The 25,992-nt window shown below is 41.6% G+C and overlaps 1 protein-coding gene across 7 annotated transcripts in view; it reads left to right on the top strand.

Annotated features, from left to right (window-relative positions):
* Positions 1 to 25,992, top strand: part of WWOX (WW domain containing oxidoreductase) — a 1,101,136-nt gene that overhangs the window by 757,514 nt on the left and 317,630 nt on the right. Inside the window, exon 10 of one of the 7 annotated variants that reach the window (XM_073582695.1) lies at positions 5,283 to 5,608. The exons of 5 other annotated variants lie outside the window; for them this stretch is intronic. In XM_073582695.1, coding sequence (XP_073438796.1) covers positions 5,283 to 5,351 — 69 coding nt within the window. In that variant the 3' untranslated portion in view covers positions 5,352 to 5,608. Of the gene's footprint in view, positions 1 to 5,279; positions 5,609 to 25,992 lie in introns of those variants that run through there. One more of the 7 variants, XM_073582687.1, reaches the window with a different exon arrangement.

The following is a 25,992-nucleotide window of genomic DNA, read 5'->3' as shown; positions in this document are numbered from 1 at the left end:
TCATAACTGGACTCCTATACCACAATGGACAGAGTCATAACTGGACTCATACCACAATGGACAGAGTCATAACTGGACTCCTATACCACAATGGACAGAGTCATAACTGGACTCCTATACCACAATGGACAGAGTCATAACTGGACTCATACCACAATGGACAGAGTCATAACTGGACTCCTATACCACAATGGACAGAGTCATAACTGGACTCCTATACCACAATGGACAGAGTCATAACTGGACTCCTATACCACAATGGACAGAGTCATAACTGGACTCCTATACCACAATGGACAGAGTCATAACTGGACTCATACCACAATGGACAGAGTCATAACTGGACTCCTATACCACAATGGACAGAGTCATAACTGGACTCCTATACCACAATGGACAGAGTCATAACTGGACTCCTATACCACAATGGACAGAGTCATAACTGGACTCCTATACCACAATGGACAGAGTCATAACTGGACTGCTATACAACAATACATATAGACGTGACTGGACTCCTATACCACAATGGAAACAGTCATAACTGGACTCCTATGCCACAATGGACATAGACATGACTGAACTCCTATGCCACAATGGAGATAGGCATGAATGGACTCCTATACCACAGTGAACATAGACAGGACTGGACTCCTATACCACAATGTACAGACATGACTGGACTCCTATACCACAATGGACATAGACATGACTGGACCCCTATCCCACAATGGACGTAGACATGACTGGACTCCTACACAATGCTAGACTCCAATACTATTGACAACCAGAATGTAAGTGCCTAGTTTTTATATTGTTGGCTATACTCAGAGGACCTAAATGTGTCATATTTTCCTCCATTTTAGTCCTGATGTGAGTTGGGGATTTTTATCTTGTCCGTTGGTCATTATAAATGGACAGGTTTTACATTTTTTTTGGTTGCAAGGAAAGGTTCCTGCAGCTTGCAATGTATTACCATCTTTTCAGTTAGCCATTAAAAGGTATCAACCACTGAGGATTCTCAATTCTAAATATTCTTCTGTCATATTTACCAGTTCTCAGAATTTCCCAAAATACCAACAGTCGCACCAGTCTTATAAAAATGAATCAGTGTGACTAAGCAGTTATGATATTACATCATATACCAGGTATTTCACGCCAGAATAGGTGGAAGTGTAATATAAGTACCTCCTATGTTGCAATGAAGTGAAAATTGTAATTCTTCATGACAATGGGATGTAGGCATGTGGACCCACTGTTGCAGCTAGTTAGCAGTGTCCTCGTGTCAAAAAGCCCCAAGCTGGAGCCTCATTTTTACCTTGGGGTCCAATATTCTCTGTAGACCACTGACTGCACGAACATGTTGTTTTTAATTCCACCTTCACCGAAGTAATCAGAGCCTTTGGATTTGCATATAACACACTTGCGTCTGAATTTTCAGCCATTTAATCTCTTGTCTGTGAGTGTATCACCTATCACATCAGATTTATGATAAATGCCATTTTATGCAGAAAGAAATAAAAACTCGGAAACATCACAGAAATTCCTTTCAACATTATTCATAGAGAATGCAGATTTTATAGCTCCCCCGCTTGTTTCATTATTCTCTTTTAATTCCGGTTATTTTATGTAAATTTCGGCCCAGGTTACTGTAGTTGATCTCGTTCTAATTAGCACGACAAAATGTAATAATAACGAACAGCAAAAAAGTGCAAATGTATAGCGTCTAAATATAGGAATGGAAATAGCTGGATTGGAAAATGGGATGTGAAGGGGCCCAATCATAGGGCCGAAAGTGCACCCCTTTTTTGGTTCTTCACATTCTTTGGACACTGAAAACGTCATAATCAGAGCATTTTGATTGTTTGTCGATCTAGTGTTATAACCCTAGGTAGAATGCTGTGCTTAGGCAGCAGTTGACCAGCTTATGGGGTATTGACCTGTACCTTCCACAGAGAGTATGTCAAGTTTCGGGTCACCAAAATATCTGAACCTCCCCTTGGTCTACTGAACCCAACCAGAATTTCTTGCAAATTCTCGTAAAGTGTAACTATCCTTTTATAAGTTTTTGATAAGTGGTAACCTCTTAAAAAGCCTGTAGAGAGGTGCAGATCTGAATCTTGGGACCCCTACTGATTGCTTAAGCCACTGTGAAAAGTATCTTTCACGTGATAACATGGAGAAAAAGACAGTTTTTGTGGACTAAAAAACATCCATAAAAATGCAAAAAGTTATTTCAAGGATTGGTCACATTAACCAATTTTTGGAAAAGTGCTTTTTTGTGTAAGGAGTAATCCAATAAAATACGAGGTCTGACCAACAAAACTGATCACTGCAGATGGGGTGTCGGGAGCAGGGTTATGAGAAGGCTGCCTGATCAGGGAAACCATTTTTCTGGATTTTGATATTGAAGACCTACTTTTAGGATTATATTGGGGGAATCCAACATTCGGCACCCCCATAGATTAGTTTCTGGAATCTCCCACTGTGGCCATATGTCCACAGTGTACTGAGCGGGAACACAGCTCTCTACACTGCATAGTGACCACTCTTGGGAAGTTCAACGCAGATGTTGTGTTGTGTCTTGTACACATGACCTCCTTGGGAGCTAGACCATCTCATATTGATGACCTATTCTAAGAACTGATCATCAAAATCAAAGACCTGGAATTCCCGGTTAGCTTGGTTCATTAGTCCAGATGTTTTTGTCCCGGAAAATCCCTTGAGGATCCCAATGATGATCTCTAGGACCAACCACAGGGGATAATGTGTTGCTGCCATGATGCATCCACATTTTGTATCATCTTATTGTGTTTTCATAGTTTATTTCTAGGGGGCTAAAAGTGAGAAGTATATGCATGGTCATCCAGTCCAATGCCAAAACCTAATTTCCGACTCGTCTACTGATGTTTTTTCTTTATAAATAGCCATTACTCTTGTGGATATGTAATGAGGCACTATGGACATGACCATATCACAGCGTTTTATGCAGTAAGAAGCCATGGATGAAGTCTTTCCGATTAATGTACCTAGCTACATCCTAGATCCATAGGTGTGTCCAAGGGCACTATCCTTCTAGTCACTAACTTTGGTGATTTCCTTTTGGTGTTATTGATCTTTGCTTCGATTGCAGTCAATGATTGGTCAGTAGTGCTTCACACTGACCCTCATTGTCATCTCACTAGCAGCATGTCTTTGCCTTCGGCCTCCTTAGAAGCTCATGACAAGCGTGATTATTTAAGCAAGAAGTCAATGCCGGTTAATTATTTCAAGGACAAAAGGATTGAAACTTTTTTCCTTCTATTCACTGTTAATGACTTAAACACCCTGCAGCTTCATCGAGATGACAAGGGTGTAAGGCTTTTCTACCATGCCAGGTAGTTATAAATATCTTATTAAGAGAATATCTCTATTTCACTGGAGGACCCAGGCATCACAAGACAATGTATTGTTTTCAATTGACACCATGCAATACACAATTAATCCTGTAGGGGTGCTGCAGAATGGTACACATGGCCATGATAGACAGTAGATTTCAGGTCAAGATTGTTCATTTGTTTTGGTCAAACTTGTTTGATTGAAAAATATGGATATAAAGAGCTTATATACATTAATATTTGACGGATCAGCCAATAATCTATTTATGAGGGTCTCCTGACTCTTCCCACCGATGATGTCGGGGAAGCTGAATCCTGCCATTTGCATTTCCAGTGGCCGATCCTTTGTTCTCCTTGAGATAAGTTGCCGGCCGATAATTCTGGCAGTGGCTTTCTTATAGAGGACATAGGTACTCTCAGCTGAGCATTTGGGATTGGCAAATGGTGTATTAGATGGCAGCCACCCATGTGTTATTGACAAAGGCCAAGCCCACCAGAGCAAAAGCCGTTGGTCGTTAGCGATTCTCCACCCTCACTTACAGAGAAGACCCCATACAAATATAATTCATATGCCCTAAAAGGATTCTTCTTAAGACCTCCATACACAGTAGATGAAAGTTGTCCGAACCTGTCGATTTCATTGGAACCGGACGATCGTCTGATGAGTATGGAGATCTTTCTACCCTTCATCGAAAGCTAATGTCAGGGAGAAAAGGACTGGACAGTTAGAATTTCTGAGGAAATAAGCCTTTGTCAGAAGTGTCTACCAAAGGCTTTCTCCTCTCTCCCTGTTGAAAACACATGGCGGCTTGGCTGAGCTGGGCGCTCATGTGTATGCAGAAGTCGGGAAAGATGGTTGTCTGCCAAATTAACATTGGCCAACAGCTATCTCACTTGTATAGTCAGCGTTTTACTTCTACTGTGAAGTGTTATTCATTCCCATAGTCCTAATTTAAAGAGACAAAGGACATTTCAATAGTGCACGATGTAAGCAATCTATAGTGATATGGTGGCACATAGATAGGAAGTGAGGAAGCAAAAGATATATTACCGTCATGTTAGGCTTTTAGCTGGTTACTCTCCCCACCTCTTTTTGGAGGTTTCTCCCTGACCTGTCTCTTTTACTTGTATTCTTAATTTTAAAATTGTAATTCAATAAAGTACTTTTTTATTTATATCTTTTGCTTCCTCGCTTCCTATCTATGTGGCACCATACCACTATTGATTACGTACATCATACTACTGTGATGAGGTTGGTCCACAAAAAAATGAATCACTTTCCACAGGATATATGTTAAACATATGATTGTTGGGGATACCATTACTAGAACAGGAATCCCAAGCCCCTTATCCTAGAAGAGTTTGAATGGAAAAGTGGGTACTCATGCATCCGATGTCTCCATTCAATACTTATGGGAATGATGAGAATGGACAATTACAGCTCAAATTGTGTGCTAGGGCAATTGTATGACCATGGCTTGATTCGGGACCCGTTTCAAAAATTGTAAAATGGGGTAGGTGTCATCTATTATACACTTTTCAACTATTTGGTAGACAGATGATATATGTTTTTCACTGGCAAAACCTGCCCCCTTCTTTTTTCCAATTCCCTTGATATGATTCCTGTCTACGCCCCAAAAATACTCATTAACTAATACATCATATAGTTCTAAGTTCCTATTAATCTGATTGTATAGAATTCATCTATTGCTAAAGATAAAGCAGATAAATGTCCCCCTCTCCTTGTGATTTCCCTATAAAGACACGTACATCCCGCCCTACAAAATATATGTTATTAACACAAAAGGAATAGTTTTCCGAAGCGTCCCCAAGAGATCTCATCTTATTCCGCGCACGTCTCAATCGTTCTGGGTTTTTTATTTCTTTTTTTTTTTCTTCAAGGAGATAGAAAATGTGTTGGTGTCTGGATTAAGAAATACACAGCCCCCACAAAGCCATTTAAAAAGTGGGTAAGCCAGACAAGAGACCCATATGTTACTGAAAAAGATTACCTTGATAAAATACTGATCCGGCTTTTGTACAGCGGCCTCCCGGAATCGTACGCTCACTGTTCAGCTGTTAAGATTGTTATTAAACTTTATGGACCATAAAGCTCGAAGAAACAAGGCAAGTGAACAACTATACCATTACAATAGTGTCAAAACAAGAGACATATTTCATATCCTTTGAACTGCTCCTCGACGTTCACAATATAAGTGCTCTCAGACTGACTCAACCTTTTCCTGTGTTTTTCAACCTTAGACTTTAATGCAACATGGCTAATTTATGAACGCCGAAGTCTACATATGCCATTTAGTTCAAAGCTGAACTATAAATCTCCATGTACCGGGGTTTTGCTGCTCGGTACCTTAGACTGAGGCTGGTTTCTCGTTGAGAAGCTTGACATACAATTATCAGACGCTAATCTTCTCTACTTACAGTACAGCTTGTTTTTCTCTAAAGAAGCAATTTACTAATAAACTCCAAAATGGGTCTGAAGTAGCAGATGCCACCAGGTCCTGATTCCTGGGCAAGCCGATAAGAAAAGTGGTTGCATTGAACCTACGCCCTGGAGCCAAGGGAGACCCAAAGGGTCACCTTGTCCCGTATATAAAGACCACGGGGCCGATTCATCCACACTGGCTTAGCGCAATCTCATGATACACCAGTCTTGACAGACTACACTGTGCCAAATGACAGTGAGGGTGATCAATGAGTGGAACAGGCTGCCACGAGAGGTGGTGAGTTCTCCTTCAATGGAAGTCTTCAAACAGAGGCTGGACAGACATCTGTCTGAGATAATTTAGTGAATCCTGAATTGAGCAGGGGGTTGGACACGATGGAGTAGAAAACACTGGCATATTTGATTAATTTTACTGGGCGTGTGGCCACTCTGCTATCTCACCTCAGATCTGCCCATTTTTTGGGGAACTAATTCAAACTGACATGATGACACCAAAAGTCACGCCCTGTTGCCCAGAAAAATTGACATTTCAACGCTTTTATACCATTTTTGTGGCATGAAAGCTTTGATGAATCATCTCCATATGCATGAAGTGCCATATTGGAGATTTTGTATTGTCATTCACGAGCTTCAACTTACACCACTGTTCCTCAGGACTCCTAGTGAACACCAGTGTTAGAAAATACGTGTGACGTCTCCTGGAGTGGACCCTCTGGGCCGTGATGATACCTACCCACCCTGGGCAAGCTGACCTAGTGTGGACCACCCCCTATACAGGGAGCATCAGGGGCAGACCCAGGGGGATAAAGTACCACGACTGCTGGAACCAGATGGCCAGCTCGAAGGAGGCGTGAGAGACCGTGTCTAGCAAGGTGAAGGCAGGGACACGCAGGGTACAGGAGTGCGTAAAGCGTGTACACGAGGCCACGCAGGGTACAGGATAGCGCTGAGCGTGTACACGGGGGCACACAGAGTACAGGATAGCGCAGAGCGTGTACACGGGGGCACACAGAGTACAGGATAGCGCAGAGCGTGTACACGGGGGCACGCTGGGTGCAAGAGTGGGTAGAGCATGTGTGCACATTGCACTCAAGCCTTCCATAAGGAATATAGATCAAGATACAGATGTGTGGAGGTGAGCGAACCCGAACTGATGAATTTCGAACATGGTCTTCTCACGGAAGTCCGTTTTAGAAGAAAGTGAGACACCCAACATCCACGGTTCCACTCATCCCTACAGATGTGTTCTTCCTTACTTTTCCTCTAGCCATGGTACAGGAAAGATATACATCTTTGTACTGTGTTAGCCAGCAGATAGAAACATTTTCAGATTTGAGAGTCCTGAGTGATTAATACCTTTTAATGGCTAACTGAAAAGATGGTAACAAAAGGCAAGCTTTTGAAACTACCATGGTCTCTTCTATACCTGTTGAAGAACCCATAGTAGTCTCGAAAGCTTGCATGTTGTTACCATCAGTTAGCCATTAAAAGGTATCAACCACTGAGGACTCTCAAATCTGAAAATTCCTCTAGCCTTGATAAATCCCTAGATGAGTGTCATGAGCGATAAAACCCCTAAACTTATTTATTCCGATACTCTGTCGCAAGATGTTTATGCTATAAGTGTCTGTTTCTACCCTTTTTGTTCAGGATATTCTTGTGTTTCATGATATTATATTGTATTTATGTTGTCAGAAGTAGAAGTACTTAAGATTTATGTAAAGTTAAAGGGTTATTCCCATCTCGAACATTTATGGACAATATCCAGGATATGGTATGAATTTAAGGTAAGTGCATGTCCAGTGGAAGCTGATATGCGCCACTGCCATTGGAGAGATGGTCAGAATGTTACATAAATGTATGGATATTTGGATCACCTCCCCATTGACTGTTCCAAGACAATTGTAGGTGACATTTGTGGGACCCACATCTACTATACATTTATGGCATATTCTGTAGATTTTCCGTAAAATATTTTTATGTCTTGGAGGAAAAGTGGTGGTTTAAGCGATCGGTGGGGTCTCATTGTTCTATCTTCTTAGGAGGTCACTTTTTTTCATCTTTTTCTGAGCTCCTTTCAGCTGATTTTTGACCGCAGACCACAACAAGGTTGAATGTGCCAGGAAACAAAAAGCCTATAAAAGCTAAACGGTGCAAAATGTTTAATGCAACCCAATTGCAAAAGTGATTTAAAGCCCAAAACACATGTATTTAAGTGAAAGGAAAAAAAAATATCCCATAGATGGACAACCCCTTTTAAGTAGTATTTTTTCTGTGATTGCCAATATTTTTGCAATTTCCCCACAAAAATATTAAATTTAAGGCTATGTATAGCCCCACACAGCCTTTCAAATTATTAATTTGCTTCCTTACGGCAAAATTAAGCAAATTCCCAAATATTTTTTACTTTCTACCATTTTGCTGCTGCTTCTGACTGTCTGTAAATTCTTTATCTAGCTGAGTGATCTGCAAAACTGATTACAATTTGTTGGCACCCCTGATGAGTTCTGACACCTTTTTAATATTGAGATGTGCACATCGAGGGTAGGGCTGTGTTAAGCCCCCGTTACACACTGCAATATCGCTAGCAATATCGCTGTAAAGTCACCGATTTTGTGACGTTGCAGCGATACTGCTAGCGATATCGCTGCATGTGATACTTACCTCCGACCGGCTCCCCCGCTGGTTATCGCTGATCGAGCGAGAAGCTGCTGGACCATTTCTCGTCGTCCACTTCCTGCGGCGCTTCCTGCTGTGACGACGAGCAACGCGTGGAGCCGGGCGGGAGGACGCAGGATCGCCTCGTCTGACAGGTAAGTAGCGATCCCCGTCCCCAGCGATGTCTCTGCTGAGATCTGCCTGAGTGGCAGCTCACTAGCGACCACCTAGCGATTCACCAGCGATCCTGACCGCGTCATATCGGTGGTCGGGATCGCTGGTGAGTCGCTAGGTGTAACGGTACCCTTATACACCTGTTATCCCCCTCTTTTTCTCACCATTAGAGATAGCAGAGGAAAGGGGGTTGCACGCAGATGTCCACAATGTGGACAGGTGAGAAAGCACCCACTATCTCGGGGGCAGAGAAATAAACTAAATAAGTGCAGGATAGAAGCTGTGCTGAAATATGAGCTAATGAAGACAGCTCTCATCCAGCCTTTATTTCTGAGAGGTACACTCCAACAAGGGAAAAATCTGAAACACGGATCAGTCTGCAAACTACGCATAAAATGGACGAAGGTTGGAAATTACAGTCTCATACATAGTTCAAATTGTATTAACCCACCAAAATAAGTAAAAATATTTGTATTCCATGTCAAGTGGCCATAATCTTACAAGACAATACTCAACTCTTCACGTCAATCATTTTTAAGATCTCGGTCCACTATTATTTGAGTAACAAGACACAAAGTGTCAAAGTAAGGAGCGTGGAGGGCATAAGTGACCAAGGAACGCGCAGTCCAATTTACGAAGAATAAATAAAATGCATGTAGCATCCGAGGCTCAATCTCTCCCTTCCTGTACATTTCCTTCAAACCATAAACTATAAAGATATTAGAGATAAAGTGCGAAATATCTCCGAAACCGGCTTTAAATAATAATTCACATGCACAGCAAAACATAAACGGTAAATCAAATGGCAATAAACATCGGCGTGGATGTTTCAACTAACAACATTAATCTGTTTCAAGAGAAAGATCAGTAGAGGAAAATTCAAATACTTAGCTTTTAAGTAAACAGTATTTCAAAGTGATCTCAGTGCGAGCTGGCGCAAGATCAACGGGGCCCGTAGACAGACTAATGTTTGCTCAAACATACGGTGCTGTGTTTTACAGTGTTTAATGTTTTACCTCATTTACTCACTGAGTATGGATCATAATATAATCACATTCTTTGTGTTTGTGCTGGATTTTGTTTACACCGTTTCGATATTACGCGATGTGTCACTGCAGATTGGCACAGAATTGTGACACCTGTGGATGATTTAGCACATACTGAGCTTGCGGAGTGCTACTTATTGTGTCTTGCATATTGCAAATATAACCTTCCTGAAATGACCCAATAGTTCCGTTGACTAGTATGACTTTATATGAAAAGAACTTTGGGCTGAACCACCAAGCGCCCAGGCTCCGACACAGAGGCGGACACAAGCAGAGGTGTATCTAGGTTTCCCAGCATTCTTGGCAAGAATTCAATATGGCGCCCCCACCCCATCCCAAGCACATATGCAATTTGCACACTTAGTCATGTGCCGAAGAGCTCCTCTTCCTAATTCTCTTAATGCTCAGTGAAGAACTGAGAGAAGCAGGAAGAGCTTGTTGTCACGTGCCCGTAAGTATGAAAATTGCATATGAATGAAGTGGCTGGAACTAACCAACAGATTAGAATCCTGGCAGTGAGCATATTACATGCTGTTAGGATTGGCATGCTATAATGCTTCATTTTATAATTAAAGGGCTTTTCCAGGTTTGTGATGAAAGTCAGCAGTCATTCTAGGCGACTGCAGGCTTCTGAATTCTCCCAATGTATGCATTGCACACTTTCAGGATTCTCCCTTGCATGTGACAAGAGTGGACAGTCATGTGAGCACAAGTATGTGATTTGAATACTTCGGGGTACATACCAACTAGACGTGTCCGGCCTCACTCAATTCATTTTCATTGAGTGAGGCCACGCATGTCTAGTTGGCACGTGATCGCATGTATGCAAATTACCAACACCAGAGAATCCTGAAAGCGTGCAGTGCGCACTGTGAGAATTCAGAAGTCTGCAGTCACATAGAATGACTGCAGACTCATCACAAACTTGGACAACCCCTTTAATGCTCCTAACATAAATAGAAATTTGAGAATTAGTCAGTATCACAAAAAAATTTACATCCAGGTATCTTATAGATGACGTCTCTGATTGGAGTTGTTCTCTTTTTTTTTCGTCTTGTTGAGACGCCATGATGACTTTTCTCATCCCCAGCTCGTCTCTCCAGACTTCCATGTTCTCCAGCCTTCTGCAGCACATCCCCACACGATGACAATAAAAATAGCAGTGTCATTATAATGCTCCTGAATAAAAATATCTGCTCTATGCTGAGCCCCTGAATAAATATTTGCCCCTTGCTAAATTCCCTGCACAAAATATGACCCCATGCTGTCCCTCTTATGGAACATGCCCTCCATACTGACCTCTCCTTTCCATACTTTGTCCCCACTTCACACTGTCCTCTCAGACTGGGACCCCCTATAGGGTCCGGCCTCTATACTGTGCCCGCTCATCACACTCCCCCACCTAGGCTTACTGTTCCCTCCTGGCTGTGCTCTTACTCTGTCTTCTCATGCTACCCCCACACTAAGCAGTATCTATTCTGTGACCCCTAAAACTTTTCTCCAGTCATACTGTTTCCTCACACTATTGCCCAAAATAGTCTCCTCACATGTTTCCTCCTCCTTCCTAATACTGTCTCCTCTCACATCCCCCCCACTAACCATAATGTTTCCTTATATATTTATCACTTCATTCTCCATACTGCCTCTTCACACATCCCCCACCCTATACTGTGTCCCCACCAATCCCATCACTCCTGCTCACCATACTGTATTTGCATGCATTCTTCTCTTCACTCCTCATACTGTGTCCACATATATTCTTCCCACTCTATACTTATAATGTGTGTGCAGCCATTCCCCCCCTTGCCATTCTGTGTCTGCACCCCCCCACTCACCATACTGTGTTTGCACCTATCCCCTCCCTCACCCCCCATTCATCCTTCCTAATACTGTCTCCTCTCACATCCCCCCGCTAACCATAATGTTTCCTTATATATTTATCACTTCATTCTCCATACTGCCTCTTCACACATCCCCCACCCTATACTGTGTCCCCACCAATCCCATCACTCCTGCTCACCATACTGTGTTTGCATGCATTCTTCTCTTCACTCCTCATACTGTGTCCACATATATTCTTCCCACTCTATACTTATAATGTGTGTGCAGCCATTCCCCCCTCGCCATTCTGTGTCTGCACCCCCCCCCACACACCATACTGTGTTTGCACCCATCCCCTCCCTCACCCCCCATTCTGTCTACACCCGTCCCATCATTCGCTCCCCATTTTGTACCTGGATACATCCATCCCTTAGCTTACCATTCTGTATCCGCACCAATTCCCTTACTCACCATATTGCATCTTCACCCCTCCATACTGTTTCCTCATACATCCCCCCCCTCACTCCTCATACTGGGGGGAAGACACTCACCTATGATTCTATGAAATATAAATGGAATTTTGTAGTCATCCGCTTGCAACTGTACATTAAAAAAAACAACACTTTTGACATAATAAACACGTCAGAAGTTTAGATTGGTGGAGGTCCGATCGCTGAGGAACAGAAGCACTAAGCCAAGCACTGCTCTTTGCTCTTCGGCTCTAAATATAAACTTCATACACTTTCTGTTGAGTCTGTCTTCAGTCTTGAGGGAGAGCAGCACTTGGTTGGTGGCTTCGGCACCTTCATTATAGCGAGGGATGTGTAATCCCATCTCTCAAAATCCCACTGATAAAATATTTGGCATGACAATTTAATTTTTTTTAACACTACTACATTTACACTTAAAGGTGAACATTCATATTTTGAATAGATGGAGGGCGGACCCCTTTTCTCTGGCGGACCCAAGGAACCCCGGGTGGATATTTCTTCTATTCTTATGTCTATGTTCAAGAATCTAAATTCCACCCAGCTGGTTCTCCACTTCCTCCATTAGCTTGATGCTTAGAACTCAGTATCACGGCCTCTCCTGGAACTTAATATATTGAAAAGCAAAGCAGGAAGAGGGTCACTCCCTGGTGCAATAACTTCACAATCCAATAGACAGATAAATGGTGTAGCACTAAACTTGTGAAGTTGTACTAGTGCCTAGGCACAATTCTATCGGCATGGCAGGGACAATAAACACCACCCAGCTGATGTTGGCTGCTGCTCAGTGCAACTGTGCGACTGCGTTCCTCTGAAATCCGATGTCGTCCACAATGGAGGTGAGTATTCAATTGAGAATAACCAAGAGTGTGCAGCTTAGTGCCAGGCGTCGTTGAGGTATGGACAAAATAAGCAAGTGGTAAAAAGCAAGACATTTTATTAAAAAAATGAAATAAATAAAAAATGCGTTTCAGTGCTGGATTTGTACCTTCCTCAAAAACCTGTATCGAAACTTGTGTTTTTTTAGATTTTTGAAGAAAATGTCTTTTTTTTACTACTTGCTTTCTTGTCCGTCCCTCAGCAGCTCTTTACACCCATGGTTATCTCCAATTGGCACTTTTTATACGTCATGACATCATCTTCTGCCCACCTTCCCCTGATTGATTGAAGATGGTGCAAGTTTCCCATTAGGACAATCCTTTTCCAAAATCTGTTAGTCCATTTCATGTTCATAGTCACCCTGATCGATAAAAACTGATTACCAAAGGTTACGAGAGTCATTGCATATTCGGGAGTCATACGAATTCATGTTCTTCAGATCTGTAATACAGCACACACAGTAATCTGTGGCCTCTACTTTTGGACTCCATATAATGGAGGTATCTTACCTTAGAATACAAAGTGACCTTAGAAATGTAATATGGCACCCTAGGGTCACTATTCATCCATGCACATGGTTTTGTGGTACATAAGACCTTTAGCTTGATTTGGGACATCCAAATTTTCAAAAAGTTGACTTGTTGGCCATTGTCTTGATATGTTTTCATTACCTTCATGAGGTGAAGAAACTTGTTCAGTAGTTTTGACTGAGCACGAAGGTCAAGAGGCAAAATTAACACATCCTACTCATTTTCACGAGTTACGGGGACGGAGCTCTTCAGTACATCATGATGTGGCGCACATTTTGGATCTACAAGCAAATTTTCCTACACGATACACTGCAAATATACAACAATAAACCCTGAAGAGCTCTTTTCAGCAAAAGAAACTGAAAAAGAAAAAAAAAGACTCATTGTAGGAGGATAAGTGCTCAGTGCCCCTGAGAGACATTGATGAATAAACTTCTTTCACGTGTTAAAACAACAGGCGGACTCAACAACAACTGAGGAGAGTGGCCTCCACGCTCCGTTGTGTATGTGATGAAACAACAAACGGCAAAGTTATCAGTGTGTAGCGACCTCTAGTAATCGTTCTCATCCTAATCTTCTCACCAGTGGCTTCCTCTGTTAATGAAGAGAAGGGAATTCATGGGAACTCTGCCGCATTAATTATACTCCGCTCAGGTCTTATCAGTGTGTTCACAACAATTGGTTCATTTTCTTGTGTTGAAGGGTCTCTCCCAGAACGCGTTCTCAGTAGCCAGGTACAAGACATTGATTATATAAGGTTGCGGCAGAAATTATTCCTTAGTGTCTGTACTCATATAACACAATGAAATTGGTCAGAAGTCCAAAAATAACGACACTTGACCTTCGGTCATTAATTTTTGTCTGATATATTCTATAAATGTATGCCGTGATCCATTAATAAAGACTGGCAATGAATGTTTATTGCAGTAGAAGTTTGCATGAAAATGGAGCTGTATTTTCATTTTGTTATAATTTTTGGACTTTTTTTTTGTACATGTTCAGTTGTGAATTATCGGGCATAATATGTCACAAAATGTTTAAGCCTGTATAAAACTTTTACAAATAATACAAATTGGGCAGCTACGAAGGTCTTTAGAGACCCACAACCTTTCTCAGTTTTCTCGTGCCAATAGGTTTTGGGATTTTCATATTCGGATTCATGTAAAGGGCTTCAAATGCTCATGCACCATAGATGGCTTTCCGTCTTGACCATCAATTGTGTTTTAATTGGAGAGAGTATGCATTTGCTTTCTTTGATCTCCAAGGGGAGACTGACATTAATCCAATGTTTGTTCATAGAATCATAGAATCGTAGAGTTGGAAGGGACCTCCTGGGCCATCTGGTCCAACCCCCTGCTCAAAGCAGGATTCGCTAAATCATCCCAGTCAGATGTCTGTCCAGCCTCTGTTTGAAGACTTCCATTGAAGGAGAACTCACCACTTCTTGTGGCAGCCTGTTCCACTCATTGATCACTCTAACTGTCAAAAAGTTTTTTCTAATATCCAATCTGTGTCTCCTCCCATTCAGTTTCATCCCATTGCTTCTAGTCTTTCCTTGTGCAAATGAGAATAAAGTTGATCCTTCTACAATGTGACAGCCCTTTAGATATTTGTAGACAGCTATTAAGTCTCCTCTCAGTCTTCTCTTTTGCAAACTAAACATTCCCAAATCCTGCAACCTTTCCTCATAAGACAGGGTTTGCAGACCGGTCACCATTCTGGTCGCTCTTTTCTGAACTTGCTCCAGTTTGTTGATGTCTTTTTTAAAATGTGGTGCCCAAAACTGGACACAATATTCCAGATGAGGTCTGACCAAAGAGGAGTAGAGGGAAATAATGACTTCACGTGATCTAGACTGTATGCTTCTGTTAATACATCCTAGAATTGCATTTGCCTTTTTTGCTGCTGCATCACACTGTTGTTGAGGACCTCCAACTGAAAAGTTATAGAACATTCAAGGTGTATGGCAATCAGATGGCAAACCCTATACTGGGACATGCATTGCTTAGGGGGCTTTATTAAACTATACAATTGGGAACCTCGCTTGCTTGTGAATGTGGTCATTAAAAATGGAACCCTGGGCAGGTTTACATAGCTCTTACCAAAGGGTCATATGGGCTCATCACTTTAATATAGACTACCTTAATGACTCATGGCTGCCTTCTTTCCTCGTTGCCCAACTGTATCACTTGTGTAGGGTAATAAGATATTAGATCAAAGTTGGCTCCAGAACTAGACTGATTTTTTTTTATTTATTTTAAGGTCGGAGCTTACTATTTAAGAATTTAAGAATTTTGTAAGCCTGTCATACACTTAAAGTTTAACTACAAATTCAGAAGAATTTTGATCGGTGGGGGTCCTGGTACTGAGAGACCCACTATTTATTAAAGGTGTTTTCTAGGACTAAATTATTTTTTTATTATGCTTCTTAAAACGAATAAGCAAGTAACTGCTAACTAGTTGTTCTATTCAGTGCCAACCCAGAGCAGTCACTGACCTCTCCTGCCTGCAATTCTGCTGCTCAACATCAACAGATGTCGACAGGGCTTGAATGCCAACGTCATGCTGATTGACAGCCTGCATCTGTAGTTAGGCAGTGGGGAGCTGGCTGTCAATCAGCATGACATCAGCAGTCGTGCCCTGTCAACAGAGCAAAGTGGGTAACAAGCAGCTGCTCTGTCAACGTGACATCAATTGAAGCCGCTGAATCGCCGGCAGGAGCGGTCTGTGATTTCTTTATGCCAGCAGAGTCCCCAATTATCAACTCCCTGCCTGGGACTTCTTAGGTCTGCAGTAAATAAAAATTAAATAGTCCTGAATATGCTATCATTTAGGGTCTCGGCAAGCAGATCCCTACTTTTCAAATCTCTTGACATGTTTCCATGACATGTCAAACATTTTTCGAAAATACTGTCATATTTTAGAAACCTGTCGAGACAAGCATCTGAATATTTATTTTACTGGGAAGACGGGAATAAGACTCAGTTATACACCCCTTGTCAGCGGCTTATTTCCTGCGAGAAAAGAGGATCGGGCAAATTGAATTCCAACATACCGTTACTTCTGAAAAAAAATCTGGAGTGAGGAGACAACAAATAGACATTAGTTGTCTGATCCTATGCGATGTACTTGGCCTCCTTTACTTTTATACCTTCCATCATCGGATGAGTTCCACCTTAAGCATTTACTGTAGTTCATGTAATGGACACCTTTCAAGTTATATTAATGTCCCAGGTTTATTTTAGGCAAATAAAACTAGCAATAATATTACATGCCGTAAAAGCTGTCACCTATCGATTGTGATTAATGTTTGCGCTTCACGTGATAAGATGTTGATTACAGATGACAATGATTACACATCGGGCTGTATCCTGAAGGCGCTTCATTTGAAGGCTTCCCGTGAGAAAATACCGAACATATGAACTGTTGCTACATGCAAGCAATCGATCACTTAATACAAGTAGACCTGAAATTTAAAAGTCAAGAGACTTTACGCTTTTCAGATTTCCACGGAGATAAGTATGTTATTTTAATTAAAAGGAGGCATTTATCACATACTCTGTAGAAGAAAGTTGTTGATAGATATTTTTATGTAGGAGAAATGGAAGGAAAGTTTCTCTCGACGGATCATCTTTAGGTCACTGTGGTAGAAGACGCGTTTTACAGTAAAGAACTTCATAAAATGTGGTCAGTGGCCAGATGACTAATGATCGCTCTTTCTTGTGTCATTGTAGTCTTGGTGGCTGATTGATCCAACCTCAGCTAAGGTTAAAACGTTGTACATTTATCCTATAGATTCTTCCCCCAGATGATATCCATACTATACAGATCGTAGATGTGGTCCAACAACAAGGATGGATAAAAAGACAGCAAATATAATGGCTTTAATCACCACACCAGTGGTTTTTGTTTCTGTTTCAACTTGGAGTGGTATCACTAATCCATATTCCCTGCCTGTAGTAATACACTTACATCCACCTTCTTCTGATCTTCCCGGGAACTGCTCTGGTCCTTTTCCGACATCTCGTGATCGCAGCTCCTCACAGTCCAGAAATCACAGCCAATGGTCACAAATTTTCAAAATAAATTCATGAGAGTCTCTTTCTGGCTGTCATAGACGTAAATTGAGAAGTGACTTCTGGTCCGCCCAACAAACACTGGAGTGATCTGGCAGGTCACATCCTGCAGAAGGTGACCCAAGCTGCTCTGTGTACAGAAGAATATGGTGACAGGTAGGTATTTGACTGCATTAGTGATATGACTGTAGTGAAAGTAAATTATATAAAAACTGTAGTGGCAAAGACATGTTGGTTTCAAAGCAATTCAGCTGTGGCAATTGTGCAAAACACCTAGGCACTCTACTGTTGCACCTATGTTGTAACTCATTTTAAATACTTGGCACACTATCATACCTCCTCAGATGTCAAGTTGGCAGCTGTGAAACCCAGATATCCCCTTATGCCTGTTGGGATAGTGGCTGAAATATGAAGATGATATCAGTGGTCTATGTAGAAAAAAAAAACCATAACTCTTCTAATGACAAAGTAACCAAAGTGTATCCAAACCCCCTGATGGGAATGTGTGGTGACATGTAAAATCCAATTTTCCATCCATTCTTGTAGCAGAGATGGTTCACCCTAAATGCCACCCTCTCTGGTTTGTGCAACTACATTGTTTCCTTTAGAGAGAAGCTATGAGAATATTCTTATTTTTTTATTTAAAAGCTATACATTAACGTCAAGCAAAAAGATTTGCACTGCTCTGTTCCGACATCCAGTCTGGTCCTCTATGACAGCCGTACCTTGGCTGGTTTCATTTCTGCAGCCGACATCCTCATCACTTCTAGCATTTTTTTTTAGGTTCTACAATGTCATGACATCTTGTGAGGCCAAGCTACCGGGCATCAGCCATGTTATAAGGTCTTGTAAATACAAGAGGCGCTAAGGATGCTGCGCCGAGGTTCCCAGACCTTTGAAGTGTTCTGGGTGTCACGGAGCAGGACCAGGGCAGCTCAAATATTTTTGCAAAACTTTAGTATACATCCTTTACCTTTGGTAGAATTTAGTGAAATACTCTGATTTCTTATGAAATATATTATTGCAACACTTTTGAGAGGCTGCAAATGACATCACAACCTGTTAGGTGGCCTTTAGTGGTGAGCGAACATGCTTGGATAAGATGTTATATCCGAGCATGCTCCTGTGCTCACCGAGTGACTTCTGAGTGCTCCAAAAATATGTTCGAGTCCTCGCGGCTGCGTGTCTCGTGTCTGAAGAGGCTCTTGATGGAAGACACTCCAGTTTAGGTACTGTCTAATGATGAGCGAACGTGCTCGGATTTGGTGTTATCGGAGCATGCTTGGGTGCTAACCGAGTGTGCTCGAAAACTATGTTAGAGTCCCGCAGCTGCATGTCTCGTGGCTGTTCAACAGCCGCAACACATGCGGGGATTGCCTAACAAACAGGAAAATCGACCCATGTGGGTCATACTTGAATAACCTAAAGCACGGAATCAGACATCTAAGTTGAAGTGGTCTCTTCTTTTGTGTCAGTAAGGCTTTTAGGTCCCCTTCAAGCCCAAGCCCTGTTAATTTTGTACCCCTATAGATGTACCCCTTTATTATATTCAGTATAACCTCACTTTAAGACAAGGTCGTGACTTGAATTTGCGCCACGTGATTGTATCACCTTTACATAAGCGTCGACTGGTATCTTTTTTTTGTTTTACAAAAAGGAACTTTGTCACAAATCACCAAGACCTTTGCAACTGGCACATTTTCACGTCACCCCCTTTGTGTGCCAGCAAGCCAATAACATTTACATCTCCATAGAAGCAAATTACGCTACGGGGACTTTTTTTCTGCAAATGGCTGCACTTTTTTTTTTTCTCCCTCCCTAGTTCTGCGCAATATCTTGTAATAAACGTTTTCTCCTCCAGAGCAGACAGCAGAAAACGGCGAACAGCTGAAATAGTCGAAACCATTTTCTTTAAATGATAACTGAAGGGCTTTACATAACATTACATCCAGCCAATATGTTCGAAAAGAATGATACTAGGAGGGGATGGGGTAGAAAAAAAAAAAAGGAAAACTTGCAAACAGAAATTTAGGCAAATAACAGCATATACAATTTGTATATCTAATATTGCTCCCCAAGGAGCGAGCGGAGATTTGCTTTGCAATTTTAGTTTAATTAAAATGTTCCCGAGAATATAGCAATGGCTTTCACTTACAGACAGATTGTAAAACACTTTTTTATTTTTTTTTTGCCGTTGTAGACAATAAATTCACTTACAGGAATGCGCTTCGGAATTTGGAAATTTTCCCAATTTTCTTGGTTTTCAGTGTTTACAGTGAGTCCACGCAGGCTGCCTATATACACAGGGAGGGCAAGGGGGATAGAACGGATTTGCTCTAGGATTATGAAACAGTCAGGAGGTTGAGACAAAATACAACCTATAAAAACTACGGCGCATTAATAAACTGCGCCGTGATTTACAACCTCGACAGGGGAGACGCAGAGAGACGTATAAACTAAAATGGTTACTTCATATAACGTGCGGTAGAGCTCCTGCTGTTGATTAAAACTTGGGGCCTGTCACCGATGGAGAATGCTTTGTTTTAAATCTTGCTGCAAATCAAGTCTGCTCTTTTTTTTTCCTCTTGTAGTACCACCTCTCACCACAGATGGCAGCCAACTCTCCTGCAGCACCTCTTTCTTCTGGTGATCGTTGCACTTGTTGTCACTCTTTGCATTTATGCACGGTGTATCATTAGACAATTACCTATTGTTTTAACCAGGTCTTTAAGTTAAATGTAGTTTTTCGGGGGGCGTTTGGCTTTTTTTTTACATTAAAACAATAGAAACCTTGCAATTCTATCACTGGCCTCTAAGGTTATTTTAGACTCATACTTATTTTTGTTGACAGAAGACTTTTCAGCAGCTTCATTATCATCACAGTCTTTTTGGCATCTCATTCATTTAAACCCGCTAGTTATTACTAGTGTGCTGGGGGGGCAGATATTGCAGTTGCACCTGGGCTCTGGAGCCTAGAAAGGACCTATATGAGAAGACCAGTACTATTAAACACATGCGATATTTGGGGTCTTGTTGGAAATTTTGCACTGGGTCCCACAAGGCTCAAGTTATGCCACTCACAACGTTCACCAAATCTCTCTCTCTGACCAATACCTATTTATCAAAGGATACATAAAGCCCATGTTCCATTCCCCAAAAAGTCCTGTATTGTGTGATCTTGTATTTAGCTAGTACTGTTTAGCTTTAGCTTGTTCTTTGTTCTCTTCCCATCCTGACCTTTCCTTTTTGTACCCTGCTCAGTTGAACTCCGCCTGCCCTGACCCTTACCCATCTGGGTACGATTTTATTTTTGTCCTGTATATATTGGAATCTTCTTTTTAATCTACACTTGAGGCTTCGCCAATGGAGACTGCTCTGGGGGCTCCCTTGTGTTAAGTCAACACTTTCTTGTGGGAGTTGAGGGAAGAATTCACAATTCCTTAGATTTTGAGTCCAAGTTTAGCCCTTCTCAAATCCAATAGAAACCTTAGGTTTTGAGACACTATTTTGTATGCACCAGTCCAACACTTGGCGGCCCCCAAAATTAAAATTTTGCCAAGATAATTGAAGTGACCTCTAAAAATGGCTGCTACTTGACGATCTTATCAGGCAACCCCAACTCCGGAAATAAAATGAAGATGCCAGAGGAAGTGACTACCAACCGGGAAGATGTCTAGCCGTTGCCACTATTAGGAAAATGTAAAATTTCATAATGGCTATTCAGATTTAAGGCTGCTCTATCTGTATTTGCATGGTTTCGCTTTGTGTTTCTTAGACTCTTCTTGTGTTTTCATGTTTGCGCATCAGGCTTCTTAGGCTCTCTCTGTGTTTGCATGGTTTCGCTTTGGGTTTCTTAGGCTTTCCCTGTAACCGGCTGTATGGTTGTTCTTCAAGCTTCTTAGGCTCTCTCAGTGTTTGCATAGTTTCACTTCTGGTTTCTTTCCCTCGCATCCAAACATATACTGATTAATTGGCCAACTGGTTTCCAGTTAAACTGGTCCGTGTGTTTGCATGATTTGCCAGGTATCTTAGGCTCTCCCTTTGTTTGCATGGTTTTGCTTCGGGTTTCTTATGCCCCTCCCTGTATCACGGCTCAGATCTCCCGGGGCTAGAGGCTCCTTCCCGATCTTTAAAGCTAGGGGCGCCATAGCTATTCCTCTTCCTCAGATTACTACTAATGGTGAAGACTCCGGGGCCATGTCATAGCTCTGAAACTGTCCCCTCACCCATTCAAGGAAATGGGGAGAAGTAGAGTATAAAAATAAAACCAGGGAAGAATTAACCTAGCACTGGCAGAGGCGAGTATATTTAGGAGAGGGGAGTGGCCAACACTGAACAGCTGAGACAATCAAAGCTGGAAGGCTCCAGCAACATGCAAGCTAAACAGATTAACCCATGCACTGCTAACAGAAACCTGCACCATTTAATATGACGGTGAAGTGCTTCTAATCCATGCAGGAGTACGTGAAATCAGACACTGCAGTCTTCTGGCCCTTCTCTGTCGTGGTAAACCCGTGACACCCTGTGTTTGCATGGTTTCGCTTTGGGTTTCTTAGGCTCTCCCTGTGCTTTCATGGTTTTGCTTTGGGTTTCTTAGGCTCTCCCTGTGCTTTCATGGTTTCGCTTTGGGTTTCTTAGGCTCTCCCTGTGCTTTCATGGTTTCGCTTTGGGTTTCTTAGGCTCTCCCTGTGCTTTCATGGTTTCGCTTTGGGTTTCTTAGGCTCTCCCTGTGCTTTCATGGTTTCGCTATGGGTTTCTTAGGCTCTCCCTGTGCTTTCATGGTTTCGCTTTGGGCTTCTTAGGCTCTCCCTGTGCTTTCATGGTTCCGCTTTGGGTTTCTTAGGCTCTCCCTGTGCTTTCATGGTTTCGCTTTGGGTTTCTTCGCCCTCTTCAAAACATGTACTGATTAATTGGCAAACTAGTTTCCAGTTAAACTGGTCATACTGTGTGTGTAGGAAATTTAACTTTTGTACCTACTTTATTGTGTAGTGATTTGTGCTGGCTCCATAAGCCATAGTAAACAAATTACTGGCCAACTTAAAGAAGTTTTCCGATTTCAGAAAACTCCTGGCTGCAGTTTGTTTTAAAAAACAAACAAACTGACCTTTACTCGCCCTTCCCAGGTTCAACCGTTCAACCGTTACTCTTGCTACTGTCATTGTCTGCAGTGCTGACTTCACGTTGACAGCACTGCAGCCAATCAGTGAACTCAGTTATTAGTTGCAGCGTTTTCGATGAGAAGCCATCACTGCTGATAATAACAAACACTGGAGCAGCAGCAGAGACTCAGTGCTGGACCTGGGGAGGGTAAGTGTTGTGGTTTTTTTTTTGTTTGTTTTTTAAAGCGATAGGGTTTACGAAACCAGAAAATTTTAACACGTTTCATTGTAAACTTTGTATAGCGTCGCATCCAGGTTTTGATATCCGTGTACGTTCCCACTACAGGTACATGCGACGCGAGTCTAATGTGAGAGGAACATATGGTGCCGGTGGAAACTGCAATGATCTATTAATTTAAATAACCTGCGCTTCCAGCGATTCTTCCCTACAACAGCTGCTTAGTTTCCTATAATATATTGTTGTGCTGAGAATGAAGGATAAACAATTGCAAGGAGTCGGCAATATCATCTGTAAAAGCCGTTCCCGGATCCCGTAGTCATTGTGATGCTGCAGCCTGAGGCACCAATACATCTGATTGCAATCCTCAGATTCAGTCACTATTAAGAGGGTTCTTATATAAAGCTTGGTCAAAATAAGATTTTTTTTCTCCTTTATCGACCAAATTTAAAGAAAATATATCATCAAAAAATGACCAGTTGTTTAAATGAAGATTTTTTTTTTTTTTTTTTTTATCTTATTGATTTTTTTTATTTTAGTTTTTTATTTTATTTTTGTTCATATCACAATCTGCATAAAAAAATAGAAAACCTGCAGTTCTCCCATTGGCCTCTAGAGTTGTTTTAGACTCATACTTCCTACTCTTGACACAAGCATCTTCAGCAGCTTTATTATCATCACAGGCAGGATTACAGCAACACCCTTTATACACAGCCTATAACATGCTTGATCTATAAGTCTCAATAGATAGTCACATCTCCACCTGCCTGGATTTCCTGAAACGACAGGAAATATGATTCTAGAATCTCCTCAGTGTATGATGAGACAATTGCAAGATTTCTTATTTTCTTTTGAATTATTTGGATATGGAAAATAGAAAAAATGCCATAGATCTTTTAAAAACTCTTTTAGCATACAACCCGTTTTAAATATTAGTTCATTTTCTGGTAAAACATTCCCTTTAATGGGAATCTGTCAGCAGGTTTTTGCTATATAATCTGACAGCAACATGATGTACAGACAGAGACCCTGATTCCAGCAATGTATCACTTAAAGGGCTGCCTTCTGTTATTTTGATACAAACACTGTTTTCTTTGCTGCAGATCTAGCAGTGCTCTGAATGCTGAGCTCTGCATAACGACAACCACACCACTGATTGGCAGATTTCCGTGTACACTGTGCATAGGCAGATCAGTGTTGGGGGAGTGGTTGGACCAGGAGGCACAAGACACTAAGCCTGTAGTAATACTCTGCTGATAAAGCACTGACTTTACTTAAAGAACAGCACACAGCCCATAAGTGCACATCACTGAAATCAGGGTCTCTGCCCCTACATCAGGCTGTTTTCAGATTACGTAGCAAAATTACCTTAATTTTGTAGTTTTCTAGTATTGTCTTTGTGGGGATTTAAATATGGGGGTCTTTCTGTCACTAAATGGAAGTTTTCATTGTTCTCCGGTAAGGTTTATGCAAATTATTACAGTACAATTTCAGGGCTCTCTCCTGGAGCAAACCATGACGCAAATAATCTTTTCAGATAATGAAAATCTGCACAGGGTTTTAAGAACTCTGCTGTTAAAATATTGGAAACCTTTAAGAAGCTCTCCTCTTCCCCCATCAAAATTTGTTATTCTCTTAACACATTGCAGTCACCATATTTATATGGCACTATCTACTTACTATTGCTCTTTTTGCCTTTCTACCCAGCTAATTCTTCTTTTTCCATTAGATCTATGATGTCACACGATTAAAAACTGACTGAATCCTTCTAAGCTCTATGTAGAAACAGGAGGTCAATTTTCCCTGTATGAGTCATCACTGTAAAAGTCCCTGGCAAGGGGAGGAGGGAGCAGCTGGGTCAGGAGGTGAAGAGGGGAATGATAAATGCAGGGGCAAGAGACTTCCTGTTTCTACATGGAGCAGAGAAAAGAGAAGAATTATCTGGGTAGAAAGGCAAAATGAAAAATTGTAAGTACACAGTGCTATATAATATGATGACTGCAATATATTAAGAGGATGAAAACTTTGATGGGAGGAGGAGGGCTTCTTTAAGAATAAACCTAGATACTATATTATAAAGTGCATAATTTAATTGCACCATGAATAACCTTTACTCCAGAAAATGGTAGTCTTTTCTTTTTTTTGGAGAGGAATCGGGTTTGGCTTTATATCTTAAGCCGTGCGGTGAGGCTAAATTCTGACTACTAGGATTGCTTCCTCTAATAAGTGGCACTAGAGACCCCGGTTTGCTTCCTCTTTGAAGAGGCTATTTGCATCCTTTTTTCCCAGGGAGCATTGTGTGGCCTAAATGTCTCCCAGCTTGGCGGTTTCCTTAAAGGAGATATCCGGGACTTTGTGAGCAACAAAAAATATAACTAAGCACTAACAGGCAGATAGTTTCTACTTACCTACCTGCCTGTTGTGACCAGTGCCGTTCTTCATCATCAAAAAGCAGTCACAGACCGCTCCTGCTGGCGATTCAGCTGCCTCTGCTGACATCACATTGAACGAGCGGTGGCCTCTTTTCCGCCTTGCTCAGTTTACGTGGCGGGACGTCCAACGTCATTCTAGTTGACGGTTGGCTTCCCCAGTTAGGCAGCAGGAATCCGGCTGTCAATCAGAATGACCTCCGAAGTCCTGCCCTGACAGGGGAGCAGAAACGTCAGCAGAGGCAGCTGAATCGCCGGACGGCTCCTGCGAAGAACAGTAGGTAGCAACTACCTGCATATTAGTGCTTAGGCACATATTTTGTTTTTCACAAAGTCCTCGATGGGACAACCCCTTTAAAGAGTTCCGTTTTCTGAATGTGAAAAATATCAAATAGAACCAAATAAACCATTTACATTCTCATTGATTTACAGCGCTAACAAAACTAAAAGTGAGAAATGTCACGAGCACCTGGCAGATTAATATGCTGATTGAGGGAGGAAATGCCGAGAATTATTCAAAAATAAACTTTGTATTTTGCTGAAATCCCATTGAGTTCAGGCCGGAGCGGAGTTTATCGATGGAAATAACTGTAGACTCAACAATCCGGCGGGGTTTTTTCAGCAGGACATTTACTGTTTATTACAATTAAATAAAGTCTTTATATACAATATTATATCCTGATTTCTTGTCGGTAATTATAATTTGAATTTTA

Source organism: Dendrobates tinctorius, unplaced genomic scaffold, assembly GCF_039654945.1.
Source record: "Dendrobates tinctorius isolate UK_male_01 unplaced genomic scaffold, ASM3965494v1 ptg000009l, whole genome shotgun sequence".
In the NCBI taxonomy this organism is placed as follows: domain Eukaryota; kingdom Metazoa; phylum Chordata; class Amphibia; order Anura; family Dendrobatidae; genus Dendrobates; species Dendrobates tinctorius.
Note: the sequence above shows the minus strand (reverse complement) of the source record. Positions and strands in the feature narration are given on the sequence as shown.